At 38.2% G+C, this 16,152-nt stretch overlaps 3 protein-coding genes across 5 annotated transcripts; 1 reads left to right on the top strand and 2 right to left on the bottom strand.

Moving 5' to 3' along the window:
• Positions 1–6,033: 6,033 nt before the first annotated feature.
• On the bottom strand, positions 6,034–6,994 carry LOC122015342. Its single transcript, XM_042572182.1, has one exon. It carries the CDS (start codon positions 6,992–6,994, stop codon positions 6,242–6,244), a length of 753 nt encoding a protein of 250 aa, XP_042428116.1. The 3' UTR covers positions 6,034–6,241.
• Positions 6,995–7,336: 342 nt separating this feature from the next.
• On the top strand, positions 7,337–10,720 carry LOC122015348 (syntaxin-52-like). Of its 3 annotated transcripts, XM_042572203.1 has the most exons (8): positions 7,337–7,475; positions 7,592–7,995; positions 8,829–9,061; positions 9,594–9,695; positions 9,898–10,001; positions 10,077–10,177; positions 10,280–10,324; positions 10,493–10,720. In XM_042572203.1, the coding sequence occupies exons 3-8, from the start codon at positions 8,844–8,846 to the stop codon at positions 10,622–10,624; spliced, it is 702 nt and encodes a 233-aa protein (XP_042428137.1). In that variant the 5' UTR covers positions 7,337–7,475; positions 7,592–7,995; positions 8,829–8,843; the 3' UTR covers positions 10,625–10,720. The 3 variants fall into 3 exon arrangements, with proteins under 3 accessions (XP_042428137.1, XP_042428146.1, XP_042428129.1); XM_042572212.1 differs by lacking the exon at positions 7,337–7,475 and having other exon boundaries at positions 7,511–7,995; positions 8,811–9,061; XM_042572195.1 differs by lacking the exon at positions 7,337–7,475 and having other exon boundaries at positions 7,513–7,995.
• Positions 10,721–11,041: 321 nt separating this feature from the next.
• Positions 11,042–11,886, bottom strand: LOC121998788 (zinc finger protein ZAT7-like). Its single transcript, XM_042553844.1, has one exon. It carries the CDS (start codon positions 11,717–11,719, stop codon positions 11,219–11,221), a length of 501 nt encoding a protein of 166 aa, XP_042409778.1. The 5' UTR covers positions 11,720–11,886; the 3' UTR covers positions 11,042–11,218.
• Positions 11,887–16,152: the final 4,266 nt, after the last annotated feature.

Below are 16,152 nucleotides of genomic sequence, written 5' to 3'. Positions count from 1 at the left end.
TTTAACATGACAATCCTTATGAGCTCCTCTTGGGGACATTATCAACCTAGTATCTCTAGGACACAGTTTCCTTCTATAATCAACAACACACACTATAAGTGATATCATTTCCCAACTTATCGGGCTTATTGATTCATCGAACTAAACCTCACCCATTGATAAATTAAAGAAATAAATATCAAATATATGTGCGTGTTATTATATCAGGATTAAGAGCACACACTTCCATAATAACCGAGGTCTTTGTTTCTTTATAAAGTCAGTATAAAAGAAACGACCTCAAATGGTCCTACTCAATACACACTAAGTGTACTAGTGTAATTATACAGTCAAGATAAACTGATACCTAATTACACTACGACCTTCTAATGGTTTGTTCCTTTCCATTTTGGTCGTGAGCTACTGTTTATAATTTATAAGGTACTGATAACATTATCTTCTGCATGTGACACCACAAGCTATGTTATCTACAATATAAATTAATTGAACAACTACAAACAAATGTAGATAATTTGACCAAATGTGATTCTTTATTCAAGACAAATGTTTACAAAAGCTTAGGCTTTCAGTATACACTCCAACAGCCGTCACATCATGGAGAGGTTGATACAGTAGCGGTATGGCCTTATGGATGCCCTTCTGACAGACCCATACCTGGGCATGGTCAAAGCAGGTGATTGCTTTGATTGACGCGCCCAGGCTCCTTCGAGAGGTCTATATAAGGTCTCCATTTCTTCACCGGAGGTACGCGAGTCTTCATCCTGCAGCCACTTTCTTCATCTATTCCCTCGCCTGACTTGAGCGTCGGAGGGCCGTCGTCGGGACACCACCCCCCCGGCTCGGCTTTGTTGCAGGTTCGCCGGAGCACTCGAGGATCTAGCAGGAAGCGCCACGTCCCCAGCGTTCGTTGACCCCTGGTTCGGACAGGATCATGGATATATCATTTTGCAACTAAATGAGCTTTATATTGATTAATCGATCCATCTTCTTTCTTCTTAACTTTGAGAATCCACTTATTTCCAATAACCCTTCGACCAGGAGGAAGATCGACTAAATCTCAAACTTAATTCTTTCTCATAGACTTCATTTCTCATCCTTTGCAATTTTTTATTTTTCTCTAACTGACAATCTCAATGTTTCTTCAACTGTTCGAGATCTCTTATCGTCAACGGGAAGAATCATCATACCTCATTCTCAAAGTGAAACATTCTCCGAGAAATAATATGGCGACTACTTCTTCGTAAATTAGATTGTTGAAAAACTGACTCATTCATCGATAAATCACTCCCACTATGTTGACTAGGACCAGACATTTCTCGTGATATATGATTTGTTGATAAAGGAACATTATCCTCCTCTATCACAAATAAAGGAATTGTCTTATTAATTTCACCTCTCATTGGAAACTCAGTTTCAAGAAAAGTTGCACCTCTAGACTCTATTTCATATATGGTTTCATCTTATTGCTCACCAATGAAAATATAACACTTAGAAATATCATAATAGCTTACAAAGATACACTTCTTTACCCCCGTGTCCTAATTTTTCATATTTGTGAATTTTATTATAAACATAAGCAACTGACCCCTAAGGTTTCAGATTACTCAAATTTGGTTTTCTGCCTGTCTAACATTCATATGGAGTAAATAGAATAGATTTAGAAGACACTCGGTTAAGTATATAGGTTGCAACTAATAATACATCTCCCCAACAAGAAATTGACAAATTAGCTTGAACCATTATAGATCTAACCATATCTAGAAAAGTTTGATTTCTTTTTTCAGTAACTTCATTTTTGCTATGGAGTTCCAAAGATAGTTTGTTCTCTAATAATTCCTTTTTATTACATATTGTTTTGAACTGATCAAACAAATATTCACCTCCATGGTCAGTGCGTAAAGTTTTAGTCTTACATTCCAATTGATTCTCAACTTCGTTCAAATAACAATTGAAGTAATCTAATGTTTCAGATTTGTAAGAAATCGAATACATATGATTATAACGTATGAAATCGTCAATTATAATAAAATAAGAACTTCCATGTCTAGCTTTCACATTTATTGGACCACAAATATCCAAATGAATTAATTGCAATGATGATTCAGCTCTAATAGTCTTACGAAATGGTTTTCCGATTACTTTTCTAGTAAGACAATGCTCACATATACACAAGTAAACTTTAGTTTGAGTGTCAAACATACCCTCTTTAATTAATCTATTCATTTATTCTTGTTGTATATGTCCTAATCTAGCATGTCAAATTTTATTATTTACATTAGCATCGCTAGTAAGAGTAATGTTAGAAAAATAACCATTATTACCACAATTAATATCTAATTCTACATCAAGAATCATGAACCATTCGATATATAACCAACTCTTATTAACACAAAGTTAATTCCTAGTTTCACACAATGACTGTAAAAGTTTATACAATAACCCAAATCAAGAACACTATTAATGAAAACCAGATTCCATCGAATATCAGGAGTATACAAGTCATCATTTAAAAACAAGGTATGTCTACCACGTGGCTTGAGTTTACAAGTATAAACTCATTTGACTTCAATCCTTGCATTGTTTTCCCATATATCCATTTTTTGCTAAATATATCCAATGATACTTCACATATATAGCTCGATCACGAGCTACATGGTTCGTTGCTCATGAATCTATAATTCACAATGGATAAGAATCAGCTAACAATACTGAACTAGCAATATAATGTTCATGGAAAAAGGATAAATATATATCTATCTTTTTCGGCTCAGTACATTTCCAAGTAAAGTGACCATTCTTGCCACAATTATAGTAAGTCGGCTTACTTTTAGTTTTCTTTCAATACTTCTTTTCTTTCTTCTTGATTGGGCCTTGCCCAGTAGCACCACTACCATTTTTTCTCTTTCTCTTTCCTTCCTTAAACTATCATTTCTTATTCTTGGAACCAAATGCTCCAACAGAACCTTTAACTATAAAAGATTATCCAGAAATCCTTGCAAATTTTATTCTCTCTGTCTCCAGTTCAACATGAGGTGAGACATTAGTGGAAGTCTTGATACTTTCACTGTGAGTCAGATTCTGTTTCATTGTTTCCCAAAAATCTGGAAAGGAATGGATAACTGCCTAAACCTATTATTCATCAGTCAATATATAATCAACTGCCTTTAAATCCTGGAACATATTTTCCATTTCTCTCACATGTCGGGCCATGGTAATTATATTCATGTACTTTTTGTAGCTGTCAAACTTGATTATCAACTAATGAAGTTTGCTTAAACTAACTCCACTGTACTTTTCTCTCTAGGCAACCCAGACGACATGAGTTGATGGTAATGGCTTATATTCAAATATTAGGTCGTCTATCATTAAACTAATCAATATCCCTTAGTAGTAGAGTCATTTTTCTTCCATGCCTTGTAGGTATTAAGATCATGTTTATGCTGTAATATAAAACTATCAGTAGATTCTTCCATAAACTAATTTACAACATCTAGAACTTCTTGTTTCTCAAGAACATATTGTGTTTTGAGATGTTATAATTTATAATTATCCTCATATAGTTTTTCTCCCTTATTGAGTTCAACTATAATATTCTTAGTTGTCATGATCTAATATAAATAAATATATTATTTAGTAATTCAGTGCAATTCATATATATATATATATATATATATATATATATATAATTTATAATTGACTCAACGTTAATTTGAGTTGGTTTACAAAATTAAGTGACAACTGTATTTTTACTTATCATTCGTATGATCAAATTTAACTAATATTGATCAATTATATTACACATATTCCATCAAATGAATTAATCATTAAGTGAACAAATTATGAAATAAACTCATCATTTAAATTGAACTAATCATTCTTTTAAGACTGTTAACACAACAATTTTTTTCATAAAATATAGCACTGTTTGTACATAACAATAATTTCTACTATATTATTTTCATAAACTAAATGAGTTAATACTATTCGTACGTAACAACAATAAACAAACCTCTAATAAGCAAGATAAGCTAACTTTACTCCCACGAAAAATATACTAGTGCAATGTGCAGTACTATCCTGTTCATACCGAACTGAATTAGGACAATCTCAAGTAGAACAGGTTCAGGATTCTCTATTTGATCCACATTTGAATCTTCTTCTCAATCCTCCATAGAATCTTCAGGATTTTTTTTCTGGATTCTCCTCAAACTCTTCAGAATCCTCTTTTAGATCATCATGGTAAAATAGCTCCACACATAACTTTGAATATGAGATGCGCCCTTCATAGCACCCCCATACCTTGGGATGCCCCAACAATGATGAAATCAAAGTCTAGATCCTATAGTTATCCAGGATTGAAAACTCTTCCTATTCGAGTTTCCAGAACAATCGATCGAATTATCCAATATTTCTTTGGAGTTCGTAAACCGGGCCATACTCTGTCTCTTCAATCGACTACCTCAGCTCATTTCGTCACACATCGTGACGAGTCATCATGTATATCATCCTCGACATCTGAAATTGAAAATAACAATGTAAGTACAAAACTGATAAATCAGTAATAAAATCAATTCAATTCAATTCACACATATGCATAGAATAAACACACAAAATCCATAAACAAATAAAAATAATATATATTTTTATTTGAGGAGCTCTAATTGACTAATACACGTGGTTAATTGGAAATCATGATCCTGAGTATTAACTTAGTCCCTTGTCCTTATTAGAACTGATCTAATTCGGATGTACTATTGTTATTGTGTAACCTAAGCTCATTTAATTCAAACTCAGATCTATTCATCAAACCAAGTCATTTGATCAATTCTGACCCATTGAAGAATCCGGTCTAATTTTGATCAAATCTGACCCATCAGAATAAATCTGACTCATTTGAACAGATCTAGAAAGATCCAGTCCAATAAATCAAACTGACTCAATTCTAACCAATTTTGATTAGCCCAGATCCATTTAATTAAACCATTCTAATTAGATTCAATCTGATTTGATTGAATCAAACTGATCTGGTTAAATCAATCAATGATTTAAACTAGATTAGGATTTAAAAGGATCAACTTAATTTGGTTAAACCAATTAATAGTTTGAACTAAACCATGAATCTAATTAGATCAAATTGGTGTGGTTAAATTAATTAATAATTTAATCAAACATGGGTCTGATTGAACCATACCAGTTCAAACCAATTGAATTAGATAGATTCAATATAAATTTTTTATTTTTAAAATTTTTAAATCAGTCCCTCGTGTAATCGATTAAACTTACAAGTTTAATCGATTAAAAAAATAATCAATTAAATCTTACATCCATTTTTTCTTTGATTTAATTAAATTAAGCTTCATCATTTTTCTACTTATGCCAGGTTTTATCCGTAGTAACAAAAACAATGGCCGGTCGATCCCCAGATTTCCCACGTGGTCGTTGGCACTCACGGGCGACGGACGCCCGTCGCTACCCATCTGACCTGGTTGCCGCCTTGCCGGTGCCCACGTCAATCTCAGCGACGGAGAAATACGCGACATAGTGACTTTTTCCCAACGCGACTACTCGGTCTCTACTGCGATGTGATTGCAGGAGGGATTTCTCCTCTCGCAAGCAATAGGCTCTGATATTATCGTTGACATGATAGTAAGATAAATTTATACGAAATGAAAAGACTTATAATAATTGAAGAAAAGAATTATAAGAAAAATTTGTAGTAGGAAGAAGCGATCACAGATGAATCGAAAAACTCCTTAAAATTTCATGAATCAAAACCTTTTGCTTGGTCTAGATGTTCTCTCTTGATCCGAATTGATCATCTTTCACTGATTGACTTAGACGTCTCACGTCTTTTATATATAAAAGGCAAGCAATAATTATATTGTGCATTAAAGAGGAAGGGGGAAGGGGGAAGGTGGAAGGGAAAGGGAAAGGAGCGCCTTTTTTTCTTCTGCGCCATGAAGGGGCACTCTTAACCTTCTCAGTTCAAACAAAAATAAAAATTGTAGACCATTTGTGAATATTATAGATTCATTCAAGTAAAATAATTGTTTAGTATTATAAATATTTACATATCTATTATAATACAGAAACGTGACAACAGATCTTATGATGACCCCCATTTGATAACTATAATGATTCAACCCCTTTAGCCGAAGAAATCCCTCATAAGTCATATCAAAGTTTCGTTGAAGGCGAAAAAACAAGAAAAAATAGCAGCAGATTATGATTGATGGAAAGCTCAACGAAGTGGCTTGAAACTTGAAGGTGAAGAGGTTAATGGAATCACTTGGGAGGAACTCGAATGCTGCTGTTGCCCTTTGTCCTTGGTCCATCCTATTTTTATAGAGATGAAAGATCCTTCTTCTTCTTCTGTGATTTTTCTTGCTTCTTCCGTCAATTTCTTTCTCTGTAGTTTCTCCTCAGCATCCTTCAGAAATTTGAACTTTGGAGGCGGAGAGGAACACATCTTGATGAGCTCCTCTTCCGTCAATGGCTCAAACATAGGAGTCAGAGGAGGAGTGAAAAAAGGAGGAGAGGAGAGAGGCGTCAGGAATGGAGTGCTTGAAGTAACAAACAAATCGCTCAAGCTCTTCCCTCTTGATCCCTTCCTGCTTCTCCCGTCCTCTGATTCCAAATCCTCCTTGGTTTCCTCCTCGATGGTGAAGAGAAACCTCGGAGGACCTGCAAGACTCTGCAGCCTCTTCAGCTCTGCTTCCACTGTGCCATCTTCTTCCTCGACTGCCTTCAGCGGATTAGAGATCTCATGGGGATTGATGGCTGTGGTACTCAAGGAAGATGGATTCCTCCAGCTAAAGAGAGGAAGGAAAAGATTTTTGGCAGAGCAGCTCCTGTAGCCGCCGTCTTCCCTGCCTCTGTTTGTTCTGTTCTTCTTCTTCCGCCAAAAGAGGTAGTAGAGCTCTGCAACAAGAGCCAGGAAGAGGAAGCCTGAAACAAGGCTCAAACAGACGCCTAAATTGCTCAAACTTCGCATCTTTTTTGCCTTACAATTTCAACTCTCAAACCTACAAGAAGATGGCAACGAAAAGGAAAGCACACATTTCAACTCTCGAACTGATCGCTCACACAAATCTGGTGAAAGTAAGTAAGAAAAATCACATTTTTAGCATAAAATTACTCTTATAGACTGAGCAGCGACTGAAAGCAGATAAATATGTAGCAATAGGAAAGTCCAAACTCTCGGATTTCCGTAATCGGGCTCAGCTTTTGCTCCAAGAGAGGACAGTGCGGGGCTGCTGTATGTTCTTGGCAGCTTGTTCGCTTCCTTTGATAAGAATTCGGCAATTCCAAGAGCTGGGCCGGAATTGGATGCGGTGGTGGATTTATGACTGATCCGCATCCAATTATCGAGCGACAAGTGTAATGGGTTTTGAAATTGTCGGACAAGCATCTTTTCTTTCGTTTGCACGTTGACCGAAAGCACTCGAAATCGAGTGTTGTTTGAGTTGGTAAAGGTGCAGTGGATATATTTAATATTACTTTTTTTTAAAAAAGAAGTCTAGCAGAGATTAGAGATGTTCATTACAGTCCTCCGCCTTAATTATCTTCTCTCCTTGGTTGGATCGATAAGTGGAGATGAAGAGGAACGAACGATCGCACGTCTTCGCCGTCGCCGTTGGCCGAGATGGAAGAAAGAGAGGACGGAGAGGAGAAGAGCAGAGGAGGAAAGTTTCTTATTTTGGCAAGATAAATTAATATTCTGTACTTTATTTATTAATTATAATCCGTTACCAATAATATGAATCGATTTGTCTTCGCGTTAATGAAGCGGGTCGGAGGAATGAGCTGTTTACTTCCGACGTCGGATTCGGGCGGATGCCGCAACGCATTTTAGTTATTGGAACCTTCTTATTTGTTTCGATTCGTCCGGAAGGGAAATAGATCAGACCGACAACGCGACGCGGTGCGAAAGGAATTAATTTCGGGATTTGGGAATCGGGGAGAGGAAGCAAGAGGGGGGAAGGAAGCGATAAGGTACGAGATTTCTCCTTCCGGAATAGCTTTATCATGTTTTTCTTCTCATCGGTGATCTTTTCCGAGAGATCGTCGTTGTTTCTCGATTCCTTGATGTGTTTGCGTATCTTTCAATTACCTTCATAACGATTCTTGTTTTTTTTTTCTTTTTCTTTTTTTTTTTCTGTAAATTTGTAGCGTTTTATTTGTTTGGTTGAGATCGAGTGTTATTGTAGTTGGAATTATGAATTGGTGGTGATTTGTCCCAGTTCCTACGATGAATATTGTCATCCTCTTTCTCTTTCCTCGTTTCGAAATTCTCCGGCACATCGGATTTATTTCGGTTGAGATTGTAATTTTCTTAAACTTCACAAGGAACTGGACGAAAGGTTGCATTGATCGTATATTTTTAGATCTCCGAAGTGCTTCGGAGGGGAGAAAAGAGTAACATTATAGAGGAGACTAAATGCAGACTTTTGGTGGAAGTTTCGAACTTTGGATGTCTCTTTAACGAGGAGTAGATCCTTCTTCATGGTGATTGATATCTGTGTTAAGTTAGAAAGGTCTTTTTTTTCCTTCTTGCATCCAGCTTTGCAGAATTTGTAGTCTCGGTTCTTAATTTAGTGGTAATTTGTATTCATTAATCCTGCGTTTCTTTTCTTAGTTTACATTTTTTGCTTTGACTATATTTACCTTGTTAATCTTGTTTCCAATAGATTAAGGTTAAAATTTCATTGACATTCTTTCTCTTGGTTCTTGCATGAATGATTTCTTCTACACATGTTCATCCTATATACAATTGATTACAATGGAAACTAATATCAAGACTCATACAGTGGAGATCTTTTTAATAGATCCTTTAACCAGCGATGGCATCTTCGTTAGAACAATGGATGAAAGAGTTCAACGAAGCATCAAGGCTTTCTGAGGAAATTAGTGTTATGCTTTCTGAAAGGGGCTCTTTGCCTCCATCTGGGCCTGAGACCCAACGCCAATTGACTGCAATGAGGAGGAAGATAACAATTCTCCGGACCAGACTGGAGAACTTGGAGTCGCTTCTTTCAAAGCTTCCTAGCTTACAGCCAATGTAAGTGTTGCTGTTCCTTTCAGTGTAATATTATTCTAAAACAATACTGTATTTTTTTTTTTTCTGTATTCAGAACTTTGGTTCTCTTCCTCTCCTTCATTTAGTGTAGGTAATTTTAGAAACCGTCCCACCCCCCCTTCTCGGAAGAATATATACGAGGATGAAGATCTTTTATTTATGTTTTTATTGAATGATCCATTGTATCTGCTCATTTACAGGTTTCTTCTCTGTATGCTGCTACATTACTTACAGTCATTATTTTGCTTAATTGCAATATAATTTGCTTGATACTATACTATCCTGTGCAAGTCAAAGGTTGCATTATTTTCCCTCTATACATACAAGGCATTGTTATAGAATCTTGGAAACTAAATGGCTTTACTTTATTCACTATGAGCTGAGTTTTATCCATTGATTGCTTTTAGGAATATTACCTATTTTTTGTGCATCCTAATTGCCTTCTTAATCCAGAAAGGATAAGAAATTACATAATACCTCTTTTTTTTACATCCTAACTGCCTTCTTAATCCAGAAAGGATAAGGAATTACACAAGCGCCAAGAGATGCTATCAAATCTTAAATCTAAAGCAAATCAGATGGCATCCACGTTAAACATGTCCAACTTCGGGAACAGGTTAGCATGACATTTGTATGTCAGTTTTCTGTCTTTATAAAGATATATATTGACACCTCTCAGTTTTACCATAATAGAACCTCTGTTTCAAAATTCAATCTTTAAATTTAGTGAGTGATTAGGATTGCATGTTTGCTACCACTTGAATAATGCATTGTAGTCATTTTTTTTTACTTTAAATTAAGTAATCTGTGAAACATAGGGAGAACTTGCTTGGAGATGGTAAAAAACCAGTTGATGTGGCAACAATGGTCGCTGGGTTGGATAATCAGGGTATTGTTGGTTTGCAGAGGCAGGTTATGAGAGGTATTTTCTAGGTTTTCTTCACGTTTTAAGTCAAATTTTAATTTAACGTACTATATAATTTATCCCATTTTATAGAGCAAGACCAGGGTCTTGAACAACTGGAGGAGACTGTGTTAAGCACCAAACATATTGCATTAGCAGTTAATGAAGAGCTGGATCTGCACACAAGATTAATTGTATGTAATACTATGACTGGTATAGGCTTCTTTATTGTGCAAAATTACTGAGCAGCAGCTTCAAGAACTCAGCGTTAATTGAATGCTTTAATGATGATACAGGATGATCTGGACCAGCAAGTTGATGTAACCGACTCAAGGTTACGGGTAATTCCAACCTCTTCATGCTGTTTTTTACCAGTTCATTGACTTAACACGGCCCTTTTTAGAAGTTCACATTATTCTTTGATACTTAGGATTTGAGGCAGGAATACCTGCATTTGACTCAGAATACTTGTGAATGTATCACGTTAATTCTTTGTGGACTTCATGCAGAGAGTTCAAAAGAGACTGGCAATCCTCAACAAGCGCACAAAAGGTGGCTGTTCTTGCAAGTGTCTGCTCTTATCGGTCATCGCTATTGTAGTTCTCATTGTTGTAGTTTGGTCCCTCATCAAGTACTTGTAAAAGGGCATCAGGAATGTAATAATGCTATTTGCAAGTGTGCTACAATTCTGCTAGTGTTCTCCCCAGAGGCACTTAATCATATTTTTTTCTTCTTTATTTGTTGCACTTGCGCTTGGTGTGCTCCTGTAGGAAAGTGAGGTTTCTTATATTTGATCTGTTTGATGTAAAATTGATCTAAAATTTGAAGCAACACCTTTTCCACATTAACAGGTATTGGAGCTTATTGTAGTATATATGTTGTTGCTTCCTTTCATCCATCGTATTAGAATTTACATTATGGGATTTGTTAATTGCAGCAGAGTCTTCCTTAGTGAGTGATAGGTTAACTCATGTCAGTACTTATAAATTCAAAATAATATTGGCTGTGTTATCAGTTTTTTTTAACACACACATTTGAGTTTAAAAGCTGATCAAAAGTTGGCAAGAACTAGCTCGTTGTATCCATCATTTGAGTTCATAATAAATTAAAAGCTGTTCCATGTTTACTCAGTTTATAGTCTCGATGCATTGTACAAGGAGGGAGTACTCATCTATTAGCTGCATTTCTTTTAGCAAGAGTTATTGCATTAGGAAGATAGCCAGGCGGATTCGTTGTTAATTATCAACACTCTCCACCAAATTTGTTGTTAATCCCAACCCCAGTTTGAGATCGACGACGCTGTTCTCCAGCGGCGCCGGCAAGTTCAAGTCCAAGACCACTCCCCTCATCCCTTCCCGCTCCACCGCCGCCGCCTCCGCGCCGCGCTCAAACAACGACGACGACGGCACCCTGTGGCGTCGCATGTGTCCGCCCAGCGCCTGGCCGACGGCGAACTCGAGCCCGCAGACGGAGCACTCGTGGCTCCTCGGCTTCTCCGCCTCGTCGCCTGCGGCGACCAGCCGCGGCTTCTTGTGGCTCGCGCGGTGGCCCCCCAGCGCCTGGTACGACGGGAACCGGCGGCTGCACGTCTTGCACTCGAACACGCGACTCTCGTCGCCGGCCCCTCCTTCGCCGCCACCGCCGCCGCCGCCGCGAGATAAGAGCATGAGGATGCCGGCCATGTCGATGCTATCGATCCCGGCTTCTCCTCCGAACCGATACGACGATCTCTTCATGGCAAAATAATAGTTAAATTGCAGATGAAATCCAAGAATTATAATGTCACAAAGTCATTAATTATAGGCCTAGTAGAGTCGTGGTCGTGGATGAGACTCCAATTCCTTTTTACCCCTCAATGTTTGGGACACAGATCGAGCAAGAACAAAATTGTAGATGGATAAATTGAGATTGACATTCTGGAAACTTTTATGGATGAGAATGGAATTGGATGAGTGACGGAGTTGACACGAAGTTAAAGACAGGTGTGTTCGCTGCGGCAGCAATGGAATGAGACAGCGATCGAGTGAGCAGCAGAAGAAGGCTGTTGCTATTGTTTATATATACTTTGTACTTGGAGTCTTCAACTAGGAACACAACTGCTACTGTCCTACAATCCTACTGCCTAGGATATATATATATAAATAATATCATAAAATTAAGTAATTGATAAAGAAAATTATGAAATCCAACGGTTTAGGATCTGATTAAATATACAAGGGCTTAATTAACACTCGATTTACAGAACAATTGATGAATTTATGATAATCCAATTGAGTTTTTTAAAAAATTAAGACTTTCGAGTCTTAAGTTAGGCTGCAAGCTAGGGCTAATTGAAGATCAAATAATTAATTTAAGCCAATATAGGCTTTGATTTTAATCACTGGTGTGGTAATGCCCTTCATAAAAGGGTGTTTAATTATAATCAGTGTTTATGCCTTGTCTTCTCACCTGGACCTACCAGAATTTTCTTAACTTTCTTGTTTTAATTTATATTTAAAAACAACTTAATTTTGTGAAAAATTATATATATAATATATATCCAATAAAAGTTGGAAATTAAATAAAATTAATTTAGCATCACGTTCTAAATATAAAATGACATGGAATAACCCCCGGTGATGCACTGATGAAGTCCTTCACTAAATAATCAAGAGACTGTTGATGGCCGATAAAAAATAATATTTATGGAATCAGACCGATCACTCTCAAACAATTAAAATACCTCATGCCAATTAAAAAATTAAATATTAATAATACTAGGATAGAATGGGTAACAGTAGTTAGTAATACTGTGGAAAATTACTTGTCACTGTACTGAGTAGGAAATTAATAATAATTTATCGGGGTGGATTTTTTTCTTTCAGAATTTAAAACTGAAGCACGACGATATACGTTCTAATTAAATAAAGAGATACAGGCAAATTTTCATTTTTACTTAGTTTTTGAGTGGACTGAGAATAATCAACGTGTAAATAATAAACTCACCACGCACAGCTCTTAACTTCGGCTACTCAATTAATTTAAGGAAGCGTAGAAAAAAAATCTAAAACAAGGAAGAGAAAAAAGCGTTTAGGTAATCTTTAATTTGAAGTCACCGGAAATGTGAGGAATACGATGGGGCATTAAATTTAGAGAGACGACTGAAACAGTGGCGTTCATTGAAATCTAAGACCAAAAATCTAGAAGGATGCATACAACTTCATACAAGGGACAAGATGCATGTCAAAATGACTACCTTCTCACGTAAATATAATCGATAGGGAGTCCTTTCACTGTCAAGGTGAGAGTACAAGACATTTGTAGTTGATCCGATTCGAAATCGGAGGAAATGATTCAGCAAAGTAATCGCGGCCAAGGCCAAGTACTTTCGACCGGTTAGATACCAATCAGGTTGGGCTTCTTTCAAGTCTGTCTGTGGCGGGTCGGGATTCCTTCAAGTCAAGCCTCAATAAGGTCGGGCTTCAATCAAGTTGAGCTTCCTTCATATGAAAGTCCCTAAAAAGAGAGAGAAAATTGAATTGTTTACCTTAATATTATAACGGATTACCTTTAAATACAAGAGTGAAAGAATGAACTCGATTCCCAAAAGACATACCTTTTTCCCTTTTAACGGAGAAGACACACCTCTTATCTCTTGACTGAGAGACACATCTTTTTTTTTGATAGTGGAATTTCAAATAATGACGAACTAAATTTTCATGTGACTCGGATGAATTTGACTCGAGATCTTCTAGTGGGGTTGATTTGACTCGAGCTCAATTTAATCGGACCCGAGCTTGTCTTGATGGAATAGGAGCTTAGTTTGATCGCATCCAAACTCATACTTCCAACTCAATTTGACTTTCGACTTTTGACTTAATAGTTATCCACAAGAAAGAATAGATGCTTTGTGGAAGAATAGGGTGCCCAGCAGCAGTTAGCATTGCTGAGATGGGGATGTAAATTGACACTATGTTTGTGGAAGAGTAGGTTGTGATGGTAAGAGTTTATTGATTGGTTCGGCCGAACCAGTTGGGGCCGATTGAGGTGGATCGGTCAGATCAATCAAACTAAGTAAAGTGGGTTAGTTTTATCCTCTTCAAAAAAGGGAGGGTGGAGAGATGGGGATGTAGTTGCTGTACTGACTGGCTGTAGACTGCATTCCGCTCTGCAAAACAAGCAACGTCAGTGTCGAGCTAGGGAAAGGGTCCCGACATCGCTCAAGTCAGTCACCGGAAGTGTAGAAGAAAGCGGAGCAACAGTAACACAAGCGCAAACAGTAATCAGGCGTACCTCCGTTGGTCCTTGAACCCTTTTTATATAGAGCCCTAATGGACGATGTGCACGCTCCTCGAGGTGTCAAGGGCAGAGCCAGGTTCACAAGTACTCGGGTTGTAGCTCAGGTACCAATGCAATAAAAATGAAAAAACACAGCTTGAATTTACTACAGAGAAAGGAAGAAAAATGAGAAATAGTGGAAGTTAGCCCAGGGCGTTAAGCGCTCGTAGCCCACAACCCGGGTAGATCACCCGGGCTGGCTCCGCCAATGCGAGGCGTGAACATGTTCTCTAAGGTGTCCCATGAAAGGACATTCTGGAAAGTATCTCTGACACTATACCTTAATAGGACATACATATCTCTGACAAGACAGTAGAAGCCTTCGTCGTACGATCCACCTATTGACCATACCTCGTGTCAGCGGCACTATCTCCCAAAAGGATATCGAGAGATATAACAAGGGTCCCGCTGCTTAACCGAGCGAGGTAGCGGCTCGACCGGGACTCCTTCGCTCTGTCGGCCTCAGTTGCTCTTCTTTGCGGTGACTGACATAGTAGCGTGTCCATCCCGCTCGGACAAGTTCTTCAATCAGCGTCCTGCCGCTTCGCATTGAGCGTTTGACTGCCTTACTATATTAGCCCGAGTTGGACGGTTGGCCTGCTCGGACATTGATCAACCTGACCGGTCGTTGCAGTCTCTTAACGATCGGACATTGATTTCCCCGACCGGTTGTTGTAGTCGACCTCTTCTCAGACACCATAGGTGAGCCTTTTGATACCTTGGCGTTGACTATCTTAACTTTGACCTCCACCTCGGCAGTTGACCCGTGTCGGACGGCCCCCCCTTTATTGCTGCATCACAAGCCTCCCCTTCAAATCTAGTCGAAAGAAGCTACCAATCCAACTGACTGAACCAGTAGACTCTTTGGTGACTTTCATTTTCGATCGAACCTTGCATACGATCCCAAGTCTCTGATCGGATCACATGTCTTCTCCATTCAGCTCCCTTTCACGGGTTTGGTTTTGTGACTGCCACACGGATCATACCGCCAAAGGCAGATGGTGCATCGCCCACTTGGCTGTGTGATAACTCACTCTCTGTTCTGATTGGGACAATGGGCGACAACACTTTGGTGAAATTTCTCCTTTCCTTGTGCTCCCATGTATAAGTGCCCTTTGATAGTAGCTGGTGTCATCTAAATTTCTCGAAGACCGTGTAAATCTCTGATTATTATGGTCAAACATGCGGCCATACCTTTTAATTAAGGCTCATTAATGTGTTCTGTTAGTTGAACGCCACGTGTCCCACTTTCTACCGCTGCGCGTTTGACGTGATAGGCGAATATCCGTTGGCGATGTGATAGGCGCCTTTTCTAATTCTACGACCGGATCTTCTCTTGGTTTTTTGAACCCTGGATCGGATGGCTTAGGGCGATTAAGCGCGAGGGTTATAAACCCCACTTTGTGTCGTAGTCGTTTTCATTTCGTGCACCTTCGTCTTCGAGCCTTCTCTACGACGCTTCACCTTTCTTCTTCTCCAATGATTGTTCCCTGTAAGCTTCTTCACTTTTTCTCTATCTGAATCCCCTCATTACTCATTTCAAATCTTTTATCTTCAATGGCAGTTCTTCGTAGTCCTACATCCCTGTCCGTGGACTCTGGTATACTTCCACCGAGTTCAGGTTCGATGAGAACGACATTAAAGGGATGAAATCAGCCTACCACTTCTCATCTGACTATCAAGTTACTATTTAATCTGGGTACAATTGGCCACATGAGCCACCGGTGGGCTTTCTATGTTTCTTTAAGATACTTCTATATTTCCCTTAATCCTGGTGTCGAACTCTTTTAGACTACTATACAGAGTCGTTGTTTTGTTCCGTCTGCACGGTATTCCCTTGACTACTCAGACT

This window comes from Zingiber officinale, chromosome 1A (genome assembly GCF_018446385.1).
Source record: "Zingiber officinale cultivar Zhangliang chromosome 1A, Zo_v1.1, whole genome shotgun sequence".
Lineage (NCBI taxonomy): Eukaryota > Viridiplantae > Streptophyta > Magnoliopsida > Zingiberales > Zingiberaceae > Zingiber > Zingiber officinale.
The sequence above is the reverse complement of the archived record's forward strand: the minus strand, read 5'-3'. Positions and strand labels throughout refer to the sequence as shown.

Bases quoted from the DNA above. Each gene is read 5' to 3' on its own strand.
- LOC121998788 (XM_042553844.1), bottom strand. From the start codon at position 11,719: ATGAAGAGATCGTCGTATCGGTTCGGAGGAGAAGCCGGGATCGATAGC.
- LOC122015342 (XM_042572182.1), bottom strand. From the start codon at position 6,994: ATGCGAAGTTTGAGCAATTTAGGCGTCTGTTTGAGCCTTGTTTCAGGC.
- LOC122015348 (XM_042572203.1), top strand. From the start codon at position 8,844: ATGGCATCTTCGTTAGAACAATGGATGAAAGAGTTCAACGAAGCATCA. The intron at 9,062-9,593 runs GTAAGTGTTGCT...TTCTTAATCCAG, and splicing joins CTTCCTAGCTTACAGCCAAT to AAAGGATAAGGAATTACACA. The intron at 10,002-10,076 runs GTATTTTCTAGG...CCCATTTTATAG, and splicing joins GCAGAGGCAGGTTATGAGAG to AGCAAGACCAGGGTCTTGAA.